At 35.4% G+C, this 20559-nt stretch overlaps 3 protein-coding genes across 3 annotated transcripts in view; 2 read left to right on the top strand and 1 right to left on the bottom strand.

Moving 5' to 3' along the window:
• Positions 1 to 20559, bottom strand: part of LOC136807687 (exocyst complex component 3-like) — a 46246-nt gene that overhangs the window by 14321 nt on the left and 11366 nt on the right. Inside the window, exons 11-17 of the mRNA XM_067064284.1 lie at positions 19419 to 19532; positions 11168 to 11285; positions 10395 to 10478; positions 9572 to 9651; positions 8652 to 8759; positions 7864 to 7930; positions 6974 to 7066 (exon numbers count right to left, since the gene is read on the bottom strand). Of these exons, the coding sequence (XP_066920385.1) occupies positions 6974 to 7066; positions 7864 to 7930; positions 8652 to 8759; positions 9572 to 9651; positions 10395 to 10478; positions 11168 to 11285; positions 19419 to 19532 (664 nt within the window). The remainder of the gene's footprint in view (positions 1 to 6973; positions 7067 to 7863; positions 7931 to 8651; positions 8760 to 9571; positions 9652 to 10394; positions 10479 to 11167; positions 11286 to 19418; positions 19533 to 20559) is intronic.
• LOC136807686 (uncharacterized) lies at positions 1805 to 4508 on the top strand. Its single transcript, XM_067064283.1, has 3 exons — positions 1805 to 2523; positions 3166 to 3384; positions 3777 to 4508. The coding sequence occupies exons 1-3, from the start codon at positions 2064 to 2066 to the stop codon at positions 4448 to 4450; spliced, it is 1353 nt and encodes a 450-aa protein (XP_066920384.1). The 5' UTR covers positions 1805 to 2063; the 3' UTR covers positions 4451 to 4508.
• LOC136807799 (uncharacterized) lies at positions 17911 to 18976 on the top strand. The gene is made up of 2 exons (XM_067064422.1): positions 17911 to 18416; positions 18651 to 18976. Exons 1-2 carry the CDS (start codon positions 18056 to 18058, stop codon positions 18776 to 18778), a joined length of 489 nt encoding a protein of 162 aa, XP_066920523.1. The 5' UTR covers positions 17911 to 18055; the 3' UTR covers positions 18779 to 18976.

Consider the following 20559-nt stretch of genomic DNA (forward strand, 5'->3'; position numbering starts at 1 on the left):
ATCCAAAAATTAAATATGAAAAAAAACAAGTAATACTTTAATGGACCTACCTATTTATAAAACGAATAATTAGAATTTAATGGAAGTAATGTATAATTTTAAATTTCGATTTATATATCTATTGGAACGGAGAAAGCAATTAAGAAACACCTTTTCGGCAGTACTAATGTGCATCTATGTGCAAAAAATCGCACAAAACTAAAGAGAAAATATCGAGAAAATCTCAAAAAACCGCTTTTTCGGGACATTTCCGGTTCTAGCGGCCGGAAAAATTTCTTTTTCGAAAATTGGGCTCTGTCACATTTTGGGCATTGCCATTTTACATCATTGTGCAAAAAATCATGAAAATCTATCGAGTATAAGTTGAAAAAATGAAGGAAAACCGTTTTACGCCGGTTTTCGGCTTTTCCGGCGATTTTTAAGGAGTTCCGGATTCAAAGGATGATTTTTTTAGAAATCAAACGATGCTAAGTTTTGGGCATCATCATAAAGAACATTTTTCTGTAAAGAAACAATTAAATAAGTTGAAAAAATGTGACGGAAATGTGAAAAAACGACGATTTCCGGCACATTTCCGGTTCTACAGACCGGAAAAGTTTTTTTTAAGGCAAACGGTTTTCGACACCTTTTCGGCAGTACTAATGTGCATCTATGTGCAAAAAATCGCAAAAAACTAATGGTAAAATCTCGAGAAAATCTCAAAAAACCGCTTTTTTCGGGACATTTCCGGTTCTACCGGCCGGAAAATTTTTTTTTTCGAAAATTGGGCTTTGTCACATTTTGGGCATTGCCATTTTACATCATTGTGCAAAAAATCATGAAAATCTGTCGAGTATAAGTTGAAAAAATGAAGGAAAACCGTTTTACGCCGGTTTTCGGCTGTTCCGTCGATTTTTAAGGAGTTCCAGATTCAAAGGGTGATTTTTTTGGAAATCAAACGATGCTAAGTTTTGGGCATCATCATAAAGAACATTTTTCTGTAAAGAAACAATTAAATAAGTTGAAAAAATGTGACGGAAATGTGAAAAAACGACGATTTCCGGCACATTTCCGGTTCTACAGACCGGAAAAAATTTTTTTTCGGCAAACGGTTTTCGACACCTTTTCGGCAGTACTAATGTGCATCTATGTGCAAAAAATCGCAAAAAACTAATGATAAAATCTCGAGAAAATCTCAAAAAACCGCTTTTTTCGGGACATTTCCGGTTCTACCGGCCGGAAAATTTTTTTTTTCGAAAATCGGGCTCCGTCACATTCGAGGGTTTATAGTAATGCACCTTTGTGCAAAAAATCAGAAAAATTGAATGAGCCAATCTTGAGAAAAGTTGGTAACTAACGAACGAACGAACGAACGAACTAACTAACTAACTAACTAACTAACGAACACGGGTTAATTTATAGGACCTCCACCCCACCGGGGTAGGTCCAAAAAATTATTTGACAATGTTTTGGAATTCAGGTTTGAGCTTGTAAAAATAATTTCTAGAAATATTTTTTAGAAAGTAAAAAATCCAAAATTCATTGTAAATAATGTTGCTTTGTAGATGAAGTTTTGTTCTTGTAAAAAACGGCAAATTTCCCTAGTAAGTAATTCAATATTGGTAGCTTTATTTAGTTACAATCTTCAAACGAAGGTATATTCAAAATGAGACATTTCTAGGGACGACACATTGTTTACTGGTATAAACATAGACCTCGTCACGATATTATTACGGGTTTATCCATAATATCTTATTGATTTGAAAAAGGTTTTGAAAAAAGCTCAATCAAAAATAACTTAATAATAAATATAGTTTGATAACCACCAAAATCTTTAAATTACAACTTCATTTTTCAGGGTTTTAAGGCGGAATAGCAAAAGACGTTGGATTGGAGTGTTAAATATGATATTTGTTGGGAAGATTGAGACGGGTTAAAAATATTTCAGATTGAATCGCCCTAAATAGAAGGTCGGTACATGCAGATTTTGTACTGGTTCCAGTTTATAGCACGAACCAAAGAGATTTCCTCGACTTTTTTAACGTAAACCAAAATAGTTTGTTCAACCAGAACATCATCACGACATGCGATCATTCTTCACTATTTTAATATTTCAAACTCTGGTATACAAATGCAGCGCAGAAGCCCTCTACAAAGCTATATACTGGGATGTGAAACCGTGGGTAATTACAGATGAAAAATCGGGAAACAAAACTGGAATCATACCCGATTTGGTATCCCGATCGCGATTCTTTTGTGGCACGATGGATGGTTATAAAGAGCTGATCGAATATTCGAAGAATTTTACCAGTGCGAACGACATGTTTCAGCTTTTCCTAAGCGGCACGCCGTACGGGCAAGGAGAGTTGGCAAATTTCACATCAAAGAACGCAATTTGGATTCCTTATTTAAAGATTTTAGATGATGCAGACATTGAGAAGTTATATGAGCGGAATAGTACATATTTTGTCATCGATCGTATCCGCGAAATGGTGGTAATCGAATCAGAATGGAAAATCAGTTTACAATATAAATTCCTAATCGGTAAATAAATGTGTCTTATCTAATAGGACTTCCTTTAAAATGGAAAAAAAAATCAAACCCATTCTATTGGAATTATTTTTTTAGATTCGAATATTGTCTGCTACGAAATTCATTGCATCACTCTAACGGACGATAATGGCTTCAAGAGAGTCAGCAAAAATTTAGTTAGTCATTACTGCAAGAGATGATCAAGCTTCTCTTTTGATTAAAAATGAACAATCGAAATCGTATAACATTGTTTCCACCAGTTTACACAAAAAAGTGTGTATTTATGAAAGTTCTAGCCGGAGAAGCACTCTAGCTATTGTTGGCCGACAACCGACGAAATAATAATTTATTACAGTGGAGTATACATATCTTGGACACGCACGGGAAACATAAATTTGTTCTAGTTAAGAAATGTGGAATTATAGAGTAAGGCGTATGAGGCATTACTAACTGAAGGGACCAAAGTAGCGTTCTCAGGAATGTCGGAAAATTTGTGTAGGAGAGACGATTTGTATGACAGAAGACACCCCTGAGAACGCTACTGGACCATTAAACTTGTTCAAGTTAAGGAGACGTTCGAAATAGAGGTTCGAATTAAAGTGACTCTATTGTATGATAATTGAACTAGATTTTATCTTTGTCTTTCTGTTCCAGGATTGTATGAATGTCACATGGTCTTTATCTACGTATTTCTGTTTACTACAACTTATTCCGTTGTCGTATGGCTGCTTGAACGTAACGTGAACGAGAACGTATCACGCTCTTTCTTTAAAGGGTTTCTTGATGCGTTTTGGATGAACAATGTGACGTTCGTGACGGTGGGGTATGGTGATATCTACCCGAGACATATTGGGACCAAAATCCTTATGATAGGTGAGCTGCCTCTTTTGTTTATGTTACAGTGATCAAAGTAGGGTTTATCGTCTGATTTTACACAGCGGAAATCCATTTGAGAGGAAAGAACTTTTAGCACTGATGTTAAGGGGATACAAATATGGTTATAAAAGAACACATAATGGAATATCTGCCAACTGGTAAATTAAGTCATAATGGGAAGACAAAATGGAAACCTCTTATCCGAAAAATTTTCCCATTGAAAAAACTACTTTCAAAGTTTAAGCAGTTAAAAAACACAAAATAATGATTATATACTTATCAAAACTCTCTTAAACTTACTTTCTATATTAAAGTTTGGTTCCCCATTAAGTTTTTTGTTTGATTGAAATATTTCGACCTCTGACCTATAATCGATCATTTTCTTCTAGGTTGGATGTTCTTTGGGCTATTCTATGCATCAATGATGACAGCGCTCGTCATGGCTATTGTGGAGGGAGATGGGTCTGACCTTCTGAGCTATCAAAAAACAATAGCCGTTATGGATAATTCTTTTGAGAAAACATACATTGAAAGAAACTATGACGTCAACATCATCCCAACAAGAACATATTACGAATCAATCGATAAAGTCCGCTCGGGCGAAGTGGACGCGGCCATAATGAATTCACAAACGGCCGCCTGGTACAAGGAAGACATCTTAACAACCAATCATGACAACCCAGTTAAATTTGTCGGTAAAATCAAAATCGATATACCAATGTTAGTTGTTTTCCCGAAACCATCTGACGATATTGTTCAAAAAACTTGGTTGTGCGTCAAAGAGTACTGGGAAGAGATAGTTGAGTATGCTTTCCACAAATACACTAAAGTGGCTGAGATAAATACACACCAAGTAAATGACGTTATTTACTCGTTCAAATACACGCCTATAAAAGTGGCACTGACATTGACCGTAATGACAATACTGGCGGGTTTCGCTTTCGACCAATGGTCCAAAAGGAAATCAGTGCGCATCGCACAAGTCGATAGTAATGGGGCTACCAAAGAAGACGCAAAAATGAATAATAATGAACAGGCCGTTGTCACTTTTTATAATAAGTGATTCACTAGTCTAGTGGACGGCGGTCTAAGCAAAGGTTTTCCCGTGCTTGAGACTGAAAGTGCATATCTTAAAGGTGATTTATGTAGTATATGATTTTAAAATGTGAATTTTGCAGAACTTTGAAAAGGGAAAAACTTGCTTTTATTAAATTAAGACGGAAATCTGTCCGAGACAAAAGAACTTTTTAACGCTGAGTGGAAAATCATGATAGCCAGTGGAGATTATAGCTATATGAAAAACACACAAACTTCATCAGTGGTATAATCGTGGCTTAGCTCACGAGCTTTACGTTTGGCTGCGTTTCGAGAGAATCTTCTCCCATTATGGAGGATGCTTTATACTAGTGTAGTGAAATATGATGTTGAGAGCGGAGATTATAGCTAAAGGACAAACGACCAACAAACTTCCTAAGCAATATACTGTTCACTTTGTACCAACTCTCCCCCCGAGATAAATAGTTTTGACAGGAGAAAAAGGGGCACTCCTTGTATATATTAATACCTGCTGCTAGACAAATTCTGTGAGAAACATATCATAATTTTGGGCGTTGAAAATCAATAAAAGTAATTCTCGATGGATACGTGAAGTCACTAAAATTCGGAATGATAAAACGACAATGATTCGACATTTTGGCGACAATATCAAAAAAAAATGTTATCATTCTCTGGACAAATTTCTGTTCAATAAGCAGAACCACAAAAATGTACGGGAAATCTTTGATAAAACATCTGAGAGAACGAACTAAAACAACATCACAAGAAGCGACACACGAGTGGTATTGACTGCAGAATTTGTCGAAATCATTTTAGTTGATTTGTCAAACAATCCGAGAAACTATAGTTCAGTTCGAAGTTCTATGGTCCAAATTTTCGTCTGATTCAATTTTATTGAATATCATATCATTGATATGGTAACCTCAGGGAAACATGTATACCCTCGCATATTTCATAATTTTTGAATTGTTGGATTTAAATCATTCAGTCTTCAGGGGGGGGGGTCGTTAGTAAAATCTCAGACATAATGACGTTTACTACGGTGGTGGTGTGACGAAAAATCGAAAAAAAAATTTACTACCCAGGGTAGTTAAATACTAAAATAGGTGTTATCTATGTGATAAATGTTGAAAAAATTTTACTAACTGGGTAGTTAAAACTGGTAAAATTAGCAAATTTCAGCTATTTTTGTAATTTTTGTAATTTTTTGGATAACTTTCCTGTTGGAAAGTTGTTTGCTGCAAACAAAAAATTCTCGAAATTTTTTGTCAATATAACAATAGCGTTCAGTTTGAGGTCGTTGTTGTTATTTTCTGCCCGCGCAATTTGATTATTAGCCCGAGAGTGTCATTTGGGCCCGACGCGAAGCGGAGGGCGCAAATGGCACTAGAGGGCTAATAATCAAACTGCAAGGACAGAATTAATGACAACAACGAACGAAAGCTTAACGCTATTACTATTATTATCCATATCGGAAATTCCAACAACGTTTTTTTCTAGCATCAGCCAAGTCTTTTCGCTTCAACGCAATGACTTCAACAAGTTTTGAGTACCCTTGCGAGCGGGCCGCAAATGACCAAAAAGTGTTTTTTTCTAACGTCGGTTTAGTCTCACCGCTTCAATGCAACGACTTCAATAAAGTCCCGAGGGGGCCGAAAAAACTTTTACTACCAGGGTAGTAAAATACCTCTTCCAAGAGTCTGGGTGGTGGTATGTAAAATTTCGTAAAAATCCTTTTACTACTCATATATGTCTCAGATTTTACTACCGACCCTCCCCTGCAGTCTCATAAGTAACTTTTTCTTTTCTGTAATCGTATCATTTGAAAGAAGGGAGGGCACCGGATTAATTTAACGTATCAAAATTTTGCTGTTGTTTCTATCATTTACCATTCACTTTTATATCTAGAGAAAAACCACAAAGGTTGCCGAGTACCTCAAAGTGGTTATTTTCGGAGAAATTATCTTCCATGACTCACAGACTTAATATTTAACTGGATACGAAAGTTTCCCAACATCTTTGACAAAAGTGCTGAAATGTAAAATATCCGCTCCTAGTTGGTTGAGCACTGTTTGAAGCTTCAGACTCATTTTCTCTTATTAAAATGTAAAACATCAACTCTACCCGATACTAAAATAGTTAAGGTTTTGGAAATTTATCTGGCGAACTCTTGAGAATTGGTCCGGTTTGGGACATTTTCAGAGGCTGAAAAACATGACCTATCAAACTCAATTTTCTTTCTTAATAAAGAAACCAATGAAGTATAAGCCGGAAGAGCTAGAATCGAATCTCTTTCTCAGGCAAGAAAAAGTCAAGCCTTTAAAAATATGCACCCTATTTTTGACAACGGATCGAATCTAGTAATTCTTTTGTTTTCGAGTGATATTTTTTCAAAATTTAGCGGTAAATTTTAGTGTCAATCTGCCATTTGTGTAAAAAGCAGGCGAAAAGATTTGTTAGCTTCAAATCCTACCAAGGAGATTCGATTCTAGCCCTTCGGGTATATACTTCATTGAAAGAAATCACTTACGTTTTGGTCGATCATTTGGAAAAGAATAACTGGAAGAGAAGTCTGGAAATAAGTCTCCGAATCGCTTTCTGGTAGCTTCGCTTGGTACCAATCCTTTAAAAAAGAAAAAGAAATATTCTATTCCTCATCTTGCGAGAAAAACGTTATTCCTAGTCAGTTTACCACGAGTATAAAATAAGCACAAATTAAAAATTTACACTTTAAGACCTTATAAGAGCCCCCCTTCCCGTTTATTAATTTTTGAAAATACTATCAGCTGTCTTTTTGCTCTAAACAGCCTCTTTTAAATCTATAATTACCTTTTAGGGTATTTAGAGGTACAAATTCCAACCCCACCCGTTTATTAGGCACGTGGGAGTAATTGAAGTTTCTATATAGAAAATCGACGTAAAGACATATTCCCCACCATGGGTGTTTCAATCGTATATCTAGAGTTTGTATCAGACTATATCATTATATCTAAGGGGACAACAACACCGTCGAACTATAGAAGTGACGTGTCTTACTCCCGGGGGGGGGGGGGGGTATTAGGTTTGCGAGGTGACGGGTATGTACGAGCCAAAAATAGAAAATCGACCCTTAGAGAGAGAAAAATTGCCTTTTTCGGGACCCTTAAAGAAACTTTTCTCAAAATTTTTGTTGATTTTCACACGATTTTTCTCAAAATGTTGGAAAATCACCCTTTTGAGAGAAGAAATTTTGATTTTCGTGAATTTTGGACAGAGACTCAATTTGCTTTTTATTGGTTTTTGTACCCCTTTGAGAGACTTTCGAGAGTATGAAAAAGAGACCCTTATGGCTCGCACATACCCGGTACCCATTTTTGCCTAAGTATCACCACCCCACGGGTCTTTCTTTAGTTCATTTATAATAGAAATACCATTTGTTACCTGACTATCTCGTTCGCACATTTTAGCCATGTAACTCAACAGGTTGTTACGTGTTGTACTGACGTATCTGTAAATGAAGAATAACAAAGAACTTTCATGCCTTGGACTCTTCCAGAAATTCTTTGTACATGTGGGGGGGGGTTGGAGGATATATTGGATATTTTGTCCGGGGGATAGTGAAAAATCAAAATTTGTCTTGTTTTGGGGGCAACTTGTTCTGATTAGGGGTGATTTTGAATGTCCAGGGATCAACTGATGCTTGTCCAGGGGTGAGATCTGTTGTCCGGGGGAGTGAATTTCCAAAAAAATGTTATATCCTCCACCCTCCACCCCCACCCCCCATATTCAATATTTTTTCTGGAAGAGTCCCTTACAAAAGGTAAATATCGAATGTTGAAATCGCTAAGTTCAATCCTCAAGTATACACGGTTTTTAAAAGAACAAAATAGATGAGAACAGAATAGACGAGATCATAAAGCTTCGATGGCCGAGATATTAAGCAACTGAAAACTCAAATCATGGTGCAAAGAAGACACCGAAACGTCAAAAATGAATAAAATTAAATGTTTAGTTTTCACTTTTATCATTTAAACTAAAAAAGTTAACAACATCCGAAAGCTTCAATAATTTTAGATGTTCTAAAAAAATCGTTTAATTTCATACAAAGCAAGTTTTTTAACCAAACTTTTGTAAATAGACAGAGCAAACTTCGGCCAACGATTATGAAAAACTTATATCTATAAGTCAAACATAGGGACACAGAAATATGAAAATATGTTTCTGCATACTTTTCCATGAGGCTGTTGATCACACCAACGCTGAGTAGAGGTTCCAATTTATCGCTAAACTCTGCAACATATTCTTTCAACTTTTCATGTCCGAGTAGATCTGGACCACTGAAAAACAAAGAAGAAAGAACAAAAATGTAATGATGACCTAAACGCATGCTCTGGCTATTATTGTTCATTGCTTTGTATTATGATTTTAAGTAAAGTCAGCAGATGTGAAAATAGGCGGGTTTCACGTTTGTTTTAAAGGTTTTTTTTCACATAAGTGTTCCCGTTTCATATCAGACACATACTTAATATCAGGGCAGTGTCTCCCTATTGTTATATTATGCTGATATATATTCTTTTCCTCTTTCTTTCTGACCAATCTTGCTCCACAAACGATATCACTCTTATTAAAAACAAAACCTTTAAGAAAAGCTCATTGGAAAACTTATGATCTACAGATAGATTTGGTATCCAGTCTAAGCAGTAAGTAACATTCCACACTAGCGTTCAAAGTCTAGTGCAAATAGAAAAGGGTTTTCAGGACTGAAATTATCATACTTGGCGAAATTTCATTTTCAGCCTCAAATTTTGCTCAAATCTGTACGCTTTGGATTTGAATTACTTGTAAAGAAAACAAGAAAGACCATCTGAGCTTGTAAAATTAGATTTAACTTAAAAACATGGAAGGAGGCCATTAAGTGAGGTAGATACTTGAAATTTTAGGTTTACACTGTGTACACCACGAAAAAGTTCAACACTTTAAATTCAATTTGCTACATGCTTTCTACTTCCAATTGCAAAAAGATTCAGTTATCAAATCTTTATAGAACTTGAGAAAGGTAAATCTCAAAAATTAAAACTTTTTCGTGATACACCCAGTACTTTCTACTGTTTCGTGTTTCTACCTTTGAACATTCTAAAATGTTTCTTACTCATATTCGTTAATCCAGTTGAGAAGCTGTACACATTCGTTGGGTCGATCACTTCGCTGGTTCAATGCAAAATCTTCAAGCTGGTAAAAGTGCAAGAGATGAGAAAATATCAAGAAATCATAAATCAATTTGACCCGACCCGGGGTGGCGCTTTGAATTTACTCCAGGGGAATGGGCCATTCCATTTTATATCCATACAGGGGGGGGGGGTAGACGAACATTTCCAGAGAATAATCCGGGAAAAGTTTCCATGTGTTTTTTCATTTTTTCCAAGGGGGTAAAAAGTTATTCTAACATTCCCAAGGGATAAAAGACTGATTTTAGTTCGTCCAGCCTCACTTAAAGGTATGAAACGAATTTCTCCAAGGGTAACTTTGCCATTTTCCAGGGGGTATCCCCAAATTTTCAATGATTATTTTTGGACTTAAAAAGGTTCGTCCACCCCCTGTATGGCTTTTTAACGGAACAGCCCAATTTTGATTAAAGACACTGTAAGTCGTTTATAAACGGGCTGCCAGCAATTTCGGTTTTCAACATTCAGTTGGCAAGAACGAACGATTTTATGTATGTCACGCTTATTGACTCGTCAAAATAGTATTATTAAAAGTAATTTCGAAACATGCAATCAAATTGTCATAAATTGAACACGTGAATTTTGCTCGCTTAGCCGACCTCAGCTTAGGTTTAAAAATACTAAGGGGTTGGGTAGATTTGAGCCCACCCGCCGCTGTTGAAATAGACGTTTTAATGCCTGGATGTGCTTATTTTTTGACAATCAACGCGAAAATGTTCTAATAAAAAAAACAGGCCAGCCTTCTTTTACCGTTCTGGAAGCTGCTTCATGGTACATGATAATGTAATTCTTAAAGATTTCGTAACTTGGTGGAAAACATTTCCAAACCAAATGCTGAAAGAAAATAAAGAAGGAGAAAATTAAAAGGTCCCTTAAGAATTTGTAAACAAAGTTATTGCAGCACGATACAAAATCATAACAAACAAATACCACGTGACAAAACTAACGAAAAGTCAGAGTCGGGACCGACAAATACCGATGAAAGCATTTTCCTTATTCGCTCCTCCAGCGTGTTCAGAATGTCAAGAAAAAATGTCAGTAACATGGCTAAAGATAATTTGTTCAATTTTCCTTAATTTTCCGTGCATTTTTTACACCTCTCTGAGACTAGTCTGAGAGAAAAAACAATGTAAATTTGACATGTGTTATGGAATCAGCAAAATAAAAAGATTAAATCAGTCTAAGATCTAAATGGATCACTGACCTTTATATACAGATAGATAGAGTCGATATTTTACGTGGATAGCCCAGGAATCTAGGACTCTTAGACAGTCTTTCGATTGTTTTCACGAGGACCACTAGACCAAGTTACTCAATCCCGGCCAAACAAAAGTCTTTGATCAGAGTTTTTTTGAAAGTGGTACCCTAATAGCGGCACTACTCAATAGCGGTGAAAATGCATCGAGAGCGCTAGATCTAGTTTTCCTCGAATACTTTTGATGATGTAGCGCCGTTAGACGTTAATTTTTATAGCGGATATAGCTTGGTCCAGGGATATATAAAGGTCAGTGAAATGAACACACCTTGACATTGAGCAGATCATCTAACATCATTTTGCGCATGCGTTCTAAATGTCTTGCTAACCACACTTTGTTTTCACTTTTCATTTGTTCGCTCAGTTCGATCTGGTTGCTGTCAAACCTGAGAAAAGATGCAAAACAAAACATTTACTCGAATTTTTTTTGAGGGTTTAGGGGGGGGGGGTTCCAAAATATTTTCAATGGACAAGGGGGTGCGAAATATTTTTGGGCAACTCAAGAGATAACTCAGGAGGTCAAATTTCATGGTTTCACATTTGAAGATTTGAATTTTTTTTCGCCCTTACGGCCGAAATTATTCGTATTTCGTATTAATATTAATTCTAATTTCATCGTGAAAGCCTCATCATTTCGATTCTTATAGGTCTTGGCATTGTGTAAAAATTTGTTCAGTGGACTATAAGAGAGCATGTTATTTGTTACAATATCTTACAATTTCATATGTCAACATAGTCTAGCCTTTTTAAAAAGAGCTGAAAATACAGTGCTTTTAGCGAACAAAGTGGTTGAAAATTGTAATTTTTCTCCTGCCGTCACAAACCATGGTTGCGCCTCCTTAATCTCTGATAACATTAGTATATATAGTACCTTTAAACCCAACTCAAAATATTATTCCTGTAATATTAAGATATTATATACGCAAAAAAAAACTTCTATATAATAATGTAGTACTCCCCCCATGAGTGCACAACATTTTGATATTGAAGCTTATAGGATCTCTCACAATCTGGAAATTTACTGCATTTAAACCTGATTTATATGTGACAAGTTGCCCTTATCCAAAAGTATAAGTAAGTATAACCCTCACCTTATTAATCAGTCAGTTATAGAGTGTAGCGGGAAAAAATTTAGCAAGGGGGGGGGGTGCGAATTTTGTTTAACCCTTTTGAGGGAGGGGGGTTCGAAAAAGTTTTCCAGGTTAGGGGTGGGGGTGCGAATTTTTTTTTTGATTTTTTGAAATATCATCCACTCCCCCTTAGTAGATACTTTCTGACCACTCCCTTAGCCTTCTTCATTCTCGAAATTTTTGATAAATCTTAAAGCTTTGAAATTAACCATCGAGAAAATATATTAAAGTTATCTGCAAGTCTTTTTTTCTTCCATCTGCCGAGAGTACTCGATGATATTAAGAAAGATTATGAAATTATAATTATAAAGATTATTTAAAAAAGAAGTTATTTGAATATACGAAATGTGCAGATTTTCTCGTATCAATATAAAAAGATACGCTTCACACACAGCAGTCATCGTTTTAACGTTCACAGAACAGCACAGTGCTGATTTCAATTTGTGTATAATTTCAATGGGACATTCCATTTTATATCCATACAGGGGTGGACAAATATTTCCAGGGGGTAACCTGAGAAGAATTTCCAGGGGGTCTAAGGAAGTGTTTTTTTTTTCATTTTCTAGGGGGTAAAAGACAGGTTTTAGTTCGTCCACCGTCACTTTAACGTATAGAAAGAAATTTTCTGAGGGTATTTTTGCAAATTTTGCCATTTTCCAGGGGATATCCTCACATTTCCAAAAACTTTTTTTTGACTTAAAAAGGTTCGTCCACCCCCCTGTATGGATTATTGATGGAACAGCCCAATATGGTTTTGAAAAAGGGATTGGTCAACTAGTTGAAACCTTTTTTGAACATCCTTATATAATTATATAATTGCATGACCAATTACATATAGGAGGAGTTAGGAAAAATTCTTCAAAGAACAAATATTTTCTCCCCCTTATAACACTCTTAGTATTTGTGAAAATCTCATTCGATGTTAGCAAGCCATTGACTTCAGTTAAGTCAACGCACTTCTCAGATACCATCAAAATAGTGTGTCCAGGGTCAAAATATGATCAAGATCTTCACCTTGTTAATCCTAACTTGCTTCAGAGCAAACACATCACCTTTGAGAAGAAGTCAAGATTATGATGATGCTTTAGCCAAGAGCTCAATGAAAATGCAATCTCTCTTGGACGACAATTTTCAAGATTGGAGAAAAGAAAAGCGAGACATGGGCAGTGTAACGTTTGTTGAAGGATTGAAGATCAGTGGAAATAAAGAGAAAAGATCGGAAGTGCGAAAAGAAGAAGATTTAGCGTATGGCAGTGGAGACGGATTCAACAATTTCGAAACAAAACACAAGAGACAGAATAATATAATGAATGGCTATTCTAAAAGAGGAGAAAACCTGACTACTTCATTGGAGATGTTCTATCCTATAAAATAGCTGGTCTGAACAATAAACTAAAAACTACATGAAAAATTACATCGAAGGAATACTTCTTTCATATAATTTCAAAGTCAAAAATGATCGTGAAAATTAGGAAAATTATCGATTTGTGTAAAACCTTTTTCTTTGCTTGATTTAATACCATTAGTATAATACTTGTAAATCCTGACCTTTATTGTATTATGTCTATAATGAGTTTAACCAGATGTCGTTCCTAGCTTTAACATGTTCTTTATTTAAATGCTAATCTACAGCTGTCTATTAATTGAACCAATATATAGGTTGACACAATTGCCCCCGTGACGATGCCCCCGGACTATTGCCCCAGGACAATCTCATTATGAAGGGAGTTTCTAAACATCGACCAGAAATGACGACCACGACCAGCGACCACGACCGGCGACCAGATAAATTTGGGTTATCGAGTTTTTCCTCTTTCTCCACCGTAGAGAGCATCCAAATCGAGTCCTGATGTGGCTTTCAAATGAACCACTGAGCACGTGGCTGAGAATTACTCTAGCTAGAGAATACTAAAAGTGACTTTTGACTTTACCAGTCATTTTCTAGACAAAGTGACACTTTTTTGACAAAAATATTGACAGGGCAATTGAGTGTGATGCCTGTAAACTTTATTACACCAAATATTTTAATTGTACCGAATGAGATGCCTTTAGTATGAATAGATAGAAATTGTCAGTAGGAAAAAGCTGGGAAGGCCAGTTTTAGAGATATCAATCTCATCAATTATTCTATTCTCCTTACATTGTCAAAATGACTTATTTTGACAAAATAATGATCTGATGATCAAATATAAAGCTTCCTAAATAAATTCCAGCACAAATTTTGCTACTAATTAATTTGATGCCGAAAATACAAAAGGATAGAAATTGACACTCTATTCAAGCTCCAAGAGCGTTGAAATGGCTGCTCTACACGTTTTGCACGTGGCTTTATAACCACTGTAGGTGAGACAGGGGTGAGCTTTACTCTTCAATTCGATAAATAAATGATCATAAGAGAAAGACTCTACGGTGGAGAAAGAGGAAAAACTCGATAACCCAAATTTATCTGGTCGCCGGTCGTGGTCGCTGGTCGTGGTCGCCATTTCTGGTCGATGTTTAGAAACTCCCCATTATGAAGATATTTTGAAGTTTTGTGAATGAAATTTTAATGCTTTATTATGAAAACTCAAAAAGTGGCTCCATCGGAAAATTTCTGTTTTTCTGTCATTATTGTATTTCTTTTATTTTCATTTTGTTTTGCTATAGCCCATGTGAATTTTATGTTAAACATTTTTTCATAACAAAATTAATTGTATATTTTTGGGTTAGCTATTTATTCACGAAAAATAAATTTTGGTCATATATGTTTGTCATACAGTGGTTCATACTCTTTTTCTCCTGTGCCCCTCCAATGGCTGATGTTGTTTTTGAGGGAGGGGGCGCTGAAATGCAAAGGGCGCAAAAAGACGCTTCTGATCACTAATTTCAGCACCCCTTTGCTCTTTTACACCTTAGAATTGGCAGTTTTCGGCCAAAAAGAGAGAAAATACCCTAAGATTTTCGTGCTCGCTTCACTCGAATTATTTTTACAAAGAAATTTCTTTTTCATAGGGGGCGCCAAAATCAAAATCTTCTAAAATTGCCTCCCTAGTTCAGTTGTCTTGAAGTTTTTATAAGATGCTCACATAATTGGTTATTCAAAACAATAGAGATGACTCGTTCTTTAGAAAAATATAATAAAAGTTTTTGTTTGAATAGTTAACGACCAATCCAATGACAAAAATTCTTGTAAATGTTCAACTTGACCCCCCTAGTTTGCCCGAATACAAGGGACTGGATACAAGGGTATCAGGCCTATCGAATTGGACCGTTTTCTGAACCTGTCAATATTATAGAGCCAAAGAGAAAATCTCATTCAAGATGATCATCAATTTCTGCTTTCACAATCGTTTCTCATGATTGGGATCAATAATAGGCCATTTCACGGTCGAAAAGAATAATGGGGAACTCAAAGCCAGCGTACCCTAATAACGACCTTCTGTTGGTCTAAAGCTTTGGAAGTTTCTTTACTAAGCAACACCCATGATCTTTTTCAATCATGTAATACCTTATTACACGAATATTACTAGGCAAGTTCACGTTTTTTTTTATAAGGAACACGTTTATAAGGAACTCGAGGCTGAAAATGGTTCAAAAAATAAGGAATTGTTAAGGAACTGCTCAGGCTGAGAATAAGTGGATTTGAAAATAATGTACCTTATTGGGACTAAATTTGACCAAATTTTGATCTTTCAAGGGGCAAAAAGTTCAAAATTTCCTATGTAGTAAGGAACTCGATAAGGAACTTTGAGACTGAAATTCTCTGTAAAAATAAGGAACTCCAGGCTCAGAGCAAAGTTAAGGTTCCTTATAAAAAAAAAAACGTGTATTCGACGGCCTTGAAATTAACACGCAAAAGATTAACATGAAATTTATTGCTTTTTCAAGGACACCTAGGCTGGTTTTAATTAAAGGGGGTTTTTATTAACACGAAATTTTTCAATTCGTGTTAATATAAATGATGTAATAAATCGTGTAATAAGATAACTGGGAAGACTCAATAAAAAAGAATCCAGATTTTCTCATGTCGATATATGACAGCAGATTATTTACACATTACACGTTTTTTTTTTTATTAGAACACCTAAAATTTGGCTGAGCCTGGATGTGCTTATTTTTTTAGCAATTTTCAGCCTAAAATGTTCTTAAATGCGTTCTTAATTTTTCAGACTACTCTAAATCGACAATATGATACAAAATAAAGAGCACTTAAATTTGGCAAAATTTTGACAATATTTGACTCTCGACTTTTGAAGATCCACCCCTAAATTCGGTTAAAACTGCTTAAAAAGAGGAAAAAATTGTAGTTTCTTGTAATTTTTTTCCAAACTGAGGCTGGGCATGTTCTTAAGATGTTCTTAATTTTTCGACGAATTTCAGCCTATATGTTCTTATAAACTAGGTTCTAATAAAAAAAAAAAACGTGTATAGCCAGTATTGTATCTAATTTATTTTTCCTTTAACATTGTCCACTATAGTATCGCATTGAAAAAGGTGCGGACGAACCTATAAAATATCAAAAGCTAAATTGTTGAAATGAATAGAGTGTAATTATCTTTCCAATTCAATGAGAAAGAGGTGTGAGTATTCTTTGAAGACCAAATAATTCTTAGCTTTGACATCTGTTATACACGTTTTTTTATAAGAACAAACTTTACAAAAACTTAAGGCTTCACTGGCCAACATGTTTAGAACAAGTTAAGAACATTATAAGCCTATGTGGACTCAAAAGCACCCTATTTCGTAGGAAAATGGTCAAAAATAGGAACATGTTTTAAGAAAATCTTTAGGCTTAAAACTCAAAAAGTTAAAAACATCTGGAGGCTTCAAATTTTTTGGAAATTCTTATTAAAAAAACGTGTAGCGTTTGTAAAGTTTCTAAATTTTGTGTAATTTGTTGGGTAAGCATTGATTCTTGGCTATTTCTTGTATTAAGCTTGTTTCTTTATGCTTAATATCCAAACTACGTAAACTACATAATCCCTTGAAATCGACGAGTTTCTGAGGAACGACCTCTCCGACAGTCTGTGCCACTAACCCGATCGGGAAGATTCTTCCAAAATGGGGAGAAACTTCCCGAACGTGAAGAACTTAGGCGAATTTTTTCTTCCTGATTGGGAAGATTCTTCCTCTTTGGGAAGATGAAAAATGACTGAATCTTCGGCGAAACTGTACGATGACCGGCGAAAGTTGAAACATTTTGGAGTTGATAAAGCATCAAATTTTAAGATCTTTCACCGAAAGAAAAATAAACTTTACCGTGGAAATTTGGTTTAATTTTGAAAATACTGCGTTAACTTCCCAAACGGGAAGTTTCAACCCGATCGAAAAGTCCTAGGTAAGTAAAAAAGCGGGAAGATCTTCCCGTTCGGGAGTCAAGTTAATTTCCCGTTCGGGAAGGTTCTTCCCATTTCGGAAGAATCTTCCCATTTTGGAAGAATCTTCCCGATCGAGTTAGTGGCACAGACTGTCCGATATCCACAAAGACTACCTACTTTTTTTACGAACCGCCTGGATATCCGGTCCTTTTGGTGATACAACCTCCCCCCCTGGATGTCCGAAAATCTTTTGAACACCATTCAGACACCAATCATGCAAATTGGTGCCAGGTAGAATTGAAAGAGACTTTCTTTCGTTTGCCGTTTAGTGAAAATTCTCCAACAAAAAAACTTGTAGTCAATTCAAGGAACTTGTTTTTGTTATCATCATTATGAGGAAAATAGTTCAGCGTCCCCTCAAAAAATAACAAAAAGGGGTTGGCTCATGCTGAAAGTCTATTCTAAAGGTGTGAGGTTTTCGTTTTCCTGAATATGGGCGCTTCCACTCGAACTATTTTTTGTACTTGTCAATATGATAATATATATTTACACGTCATATATTATAATTATAGATAACACGTTAAATTTCCAGATGTTATAGTTCGTGAAGAACACTCGAATATAGAGAAGTTGAAAACAAGAGAAAAAGTAATCGATAAAAACCCATGGTGAAAAGTTTTCTTCAAAGAAGTTGCTCAAACACGAAAGTTTGAATTGGAAATAATCATTATGTCATCGGGCAGCACCAATTTGTTATGTTTGGTAGTGATATGCATTCAAGGAGCGTGTACATCTCCATTGAGAAGTTGTCAAGATTCAAACGGTACAATTAAGAAGATGGAGAGCACAGCCAATGAAAATTTGAAACATATCACAATATGCTGGGACAACTCGCTTCAAACAAAATTCGTTCGATTCGCGGAAAACCAACACGCGTGCTACGAAGGACGAAAAAACAACGATCGAGAAGAATTCATTTTTTGTGACGCAGAGGAGATTTTGGAATCTGGCGAACTTAAAAACATCACAATTGTGAAGATGGGAGATCAAACATCAATCATTAAATACAATGCTCCACTTGGAGATAAAAGTAAGTTTGCAAACATAGTCCTGCATACTATTTCACTCAACATAGATCTTTCTCTTTGATTGCTTAGTACAAGTAGTAGTAATAGAAAGACAACAAGAATATCTTTGCGTAAGATCAGGCAAGGGATTTACCCACCAGCTTGAGCAGTAAAAAGTCAAATGATCCACCTTTGATCTACAAACGGCCTTAGTAGTTATTTTAAGTGATAATCTTCCAACCATTTTTCATCTGTAGGTGAAAATCCAAAACCATCACACAAAGAGTTTACAAAGAACCGGAAGAGAGACTGCGTGATTGGGTCGAAGTGTGAAACCAGCACTGCTGCTATGTTCAGCAAAGACCACAATCAGTCCTGGTTTTAGTCTCCAAAACTCTACATTTTATGCGATTTATATTCATTTCGACTGATTGGTTACTTATCGTCTAAACTAAACGAAATTCAATTTCCTGCTTTAATTAATCGGCTATATCAAATAATTCCATTGTAAGTTCTTCTTGTCATCGTCGTTTAGTTTTGTAATGATATTATTTGTGATTTTACAATAAATTGTTAAACTCTATTTTTGACAAAGTTTCAAAAACCTGATTATTTTTCTACTCTCCATGATTTTGCAAAGGATTTCTTTATCCCATTGAGAATATCAACTCTTTGACATTTTTTTGCTCAAGAATAGCCTAACTCGTGAAATATCTTAGTTATTATAGACAAAAGCTTTTATGCAGTTCGAGTACTTTGAGTACTTGTTTTTCGACTCTGAAAGTTGTTTATTTAACACCAGAACAACGTATAATTATTTATCTTTATCAAGGCAAGGTCATGTGGTAAGGTCAGCATAATAACTAATGTAATGATGGGACAACGTCCTGACACGTGACCAACTCGTTGAAAAATTATTTTTACTGAACACACACAGTTAAACTTTGAACAGCGGAACCAAAAAAGGGTTCTGTTTCCACCCAATGCTGGCTTCATATCATTCATGACAAAGAATCGGAACAAACCTTTCGTCGATGCTTTTCTTTATGACGGCCATGCATCGGATTTTCCATGATTTCGGGCGACCAGGTGGCATATATTTGCTTTTCTTTTCCTGCTCCATAGCACGATGGTCAAGCCTGAAAACGGATCAAACTTTACTTCATAGTGTCCCACTTACCATTATCTTTTAAACGGGTATAAAATTGCGATCTAAAGTCTATTTCAAATTAGCTGGCAGTGTTTTTTCAAACCTCAATAACTTTCGATTTCAGTGTTGCAACTAAGTTTTGTGAATATGGACGGAAACCTTAGGATTAGATTGTCATTTGAACCAAAAACCCTATTACTGGCAAGACGGAAATAATATATATGTATCTCAACTTAACGGATATCCGTCTACAGACGGAAAAGTTGCAACACTGCGATATAATTTGAATTAGTAAGCCGTTTTGTGCTCGTTAAAAAGATAATATATGGAATATTATCGAAAAAGAAAAATATGGAAAAAATGGAAAAACGGAGAAGAAAAATGAAGAAGAAGAAAATCAACTTCTTGTAGAATAATGCTATGATTTTCATTTTTGAATCAGAAACTCTTCAATCTTAGAACGTCATCATAAATGCAAAAAAAGATTCAAAAAATATTTATTCAATCAAAAAATACAGCTTAAAGCTTTGCCCTGGTTGGCTAAAAAAAGGCTCTTTTTGTTGTTTTTTGATGGATTTTGAAGTCAATCATTGAGATAAACTTTGGACTATATCTTTCTTTTTTTTTAATTTCACATTAATGATGTTCTAAGATCAAAGAATCACTCGTATGAAAATGATAAAAAATAGCACAATTATCAAAGAAGTTGATTTTCTTCTTCTCCATTTTCCGATTTTTTTTTAGTTTTTTCTTTATGACAATATCCCACTCCTGTTTGTCTTTTCAACGAGCACAAAATCGCTAACTAATTCAAATTCTATTATCGAGGTTCGAAAAAACACTACCAGCTAATTTGATATAGACTTTAAATCGAAACCAATTAAAAGAGACAAGCATTTTTTTCAAAAATGAAAATTGTTTGTGAACTGACTCTATATAGATTCTGGCAAAATCAATCAAGTTTCACCTTGTTTTTGTTGAAACAGTCATAAAGCTTTTATTCGTCGTATGTCGTA

The sequence above is a fragment of the Clytia hemisphaerica genome, unplaced genomic scaffold, assembly GCF_902728285.1.
Source record: "Clytia hemisphaerica strain Z4C2 unplaced genomic scaffold, Clytia hemisphaerica genome assembly, whole genome shotgun sequence".
Lineage (NCBI taxonomy): Eukaryota > Metazoa > Cnidaria > Hydrozoa > Leptothecata > Clytiidae > Clytia > Clytia hemisphaerica.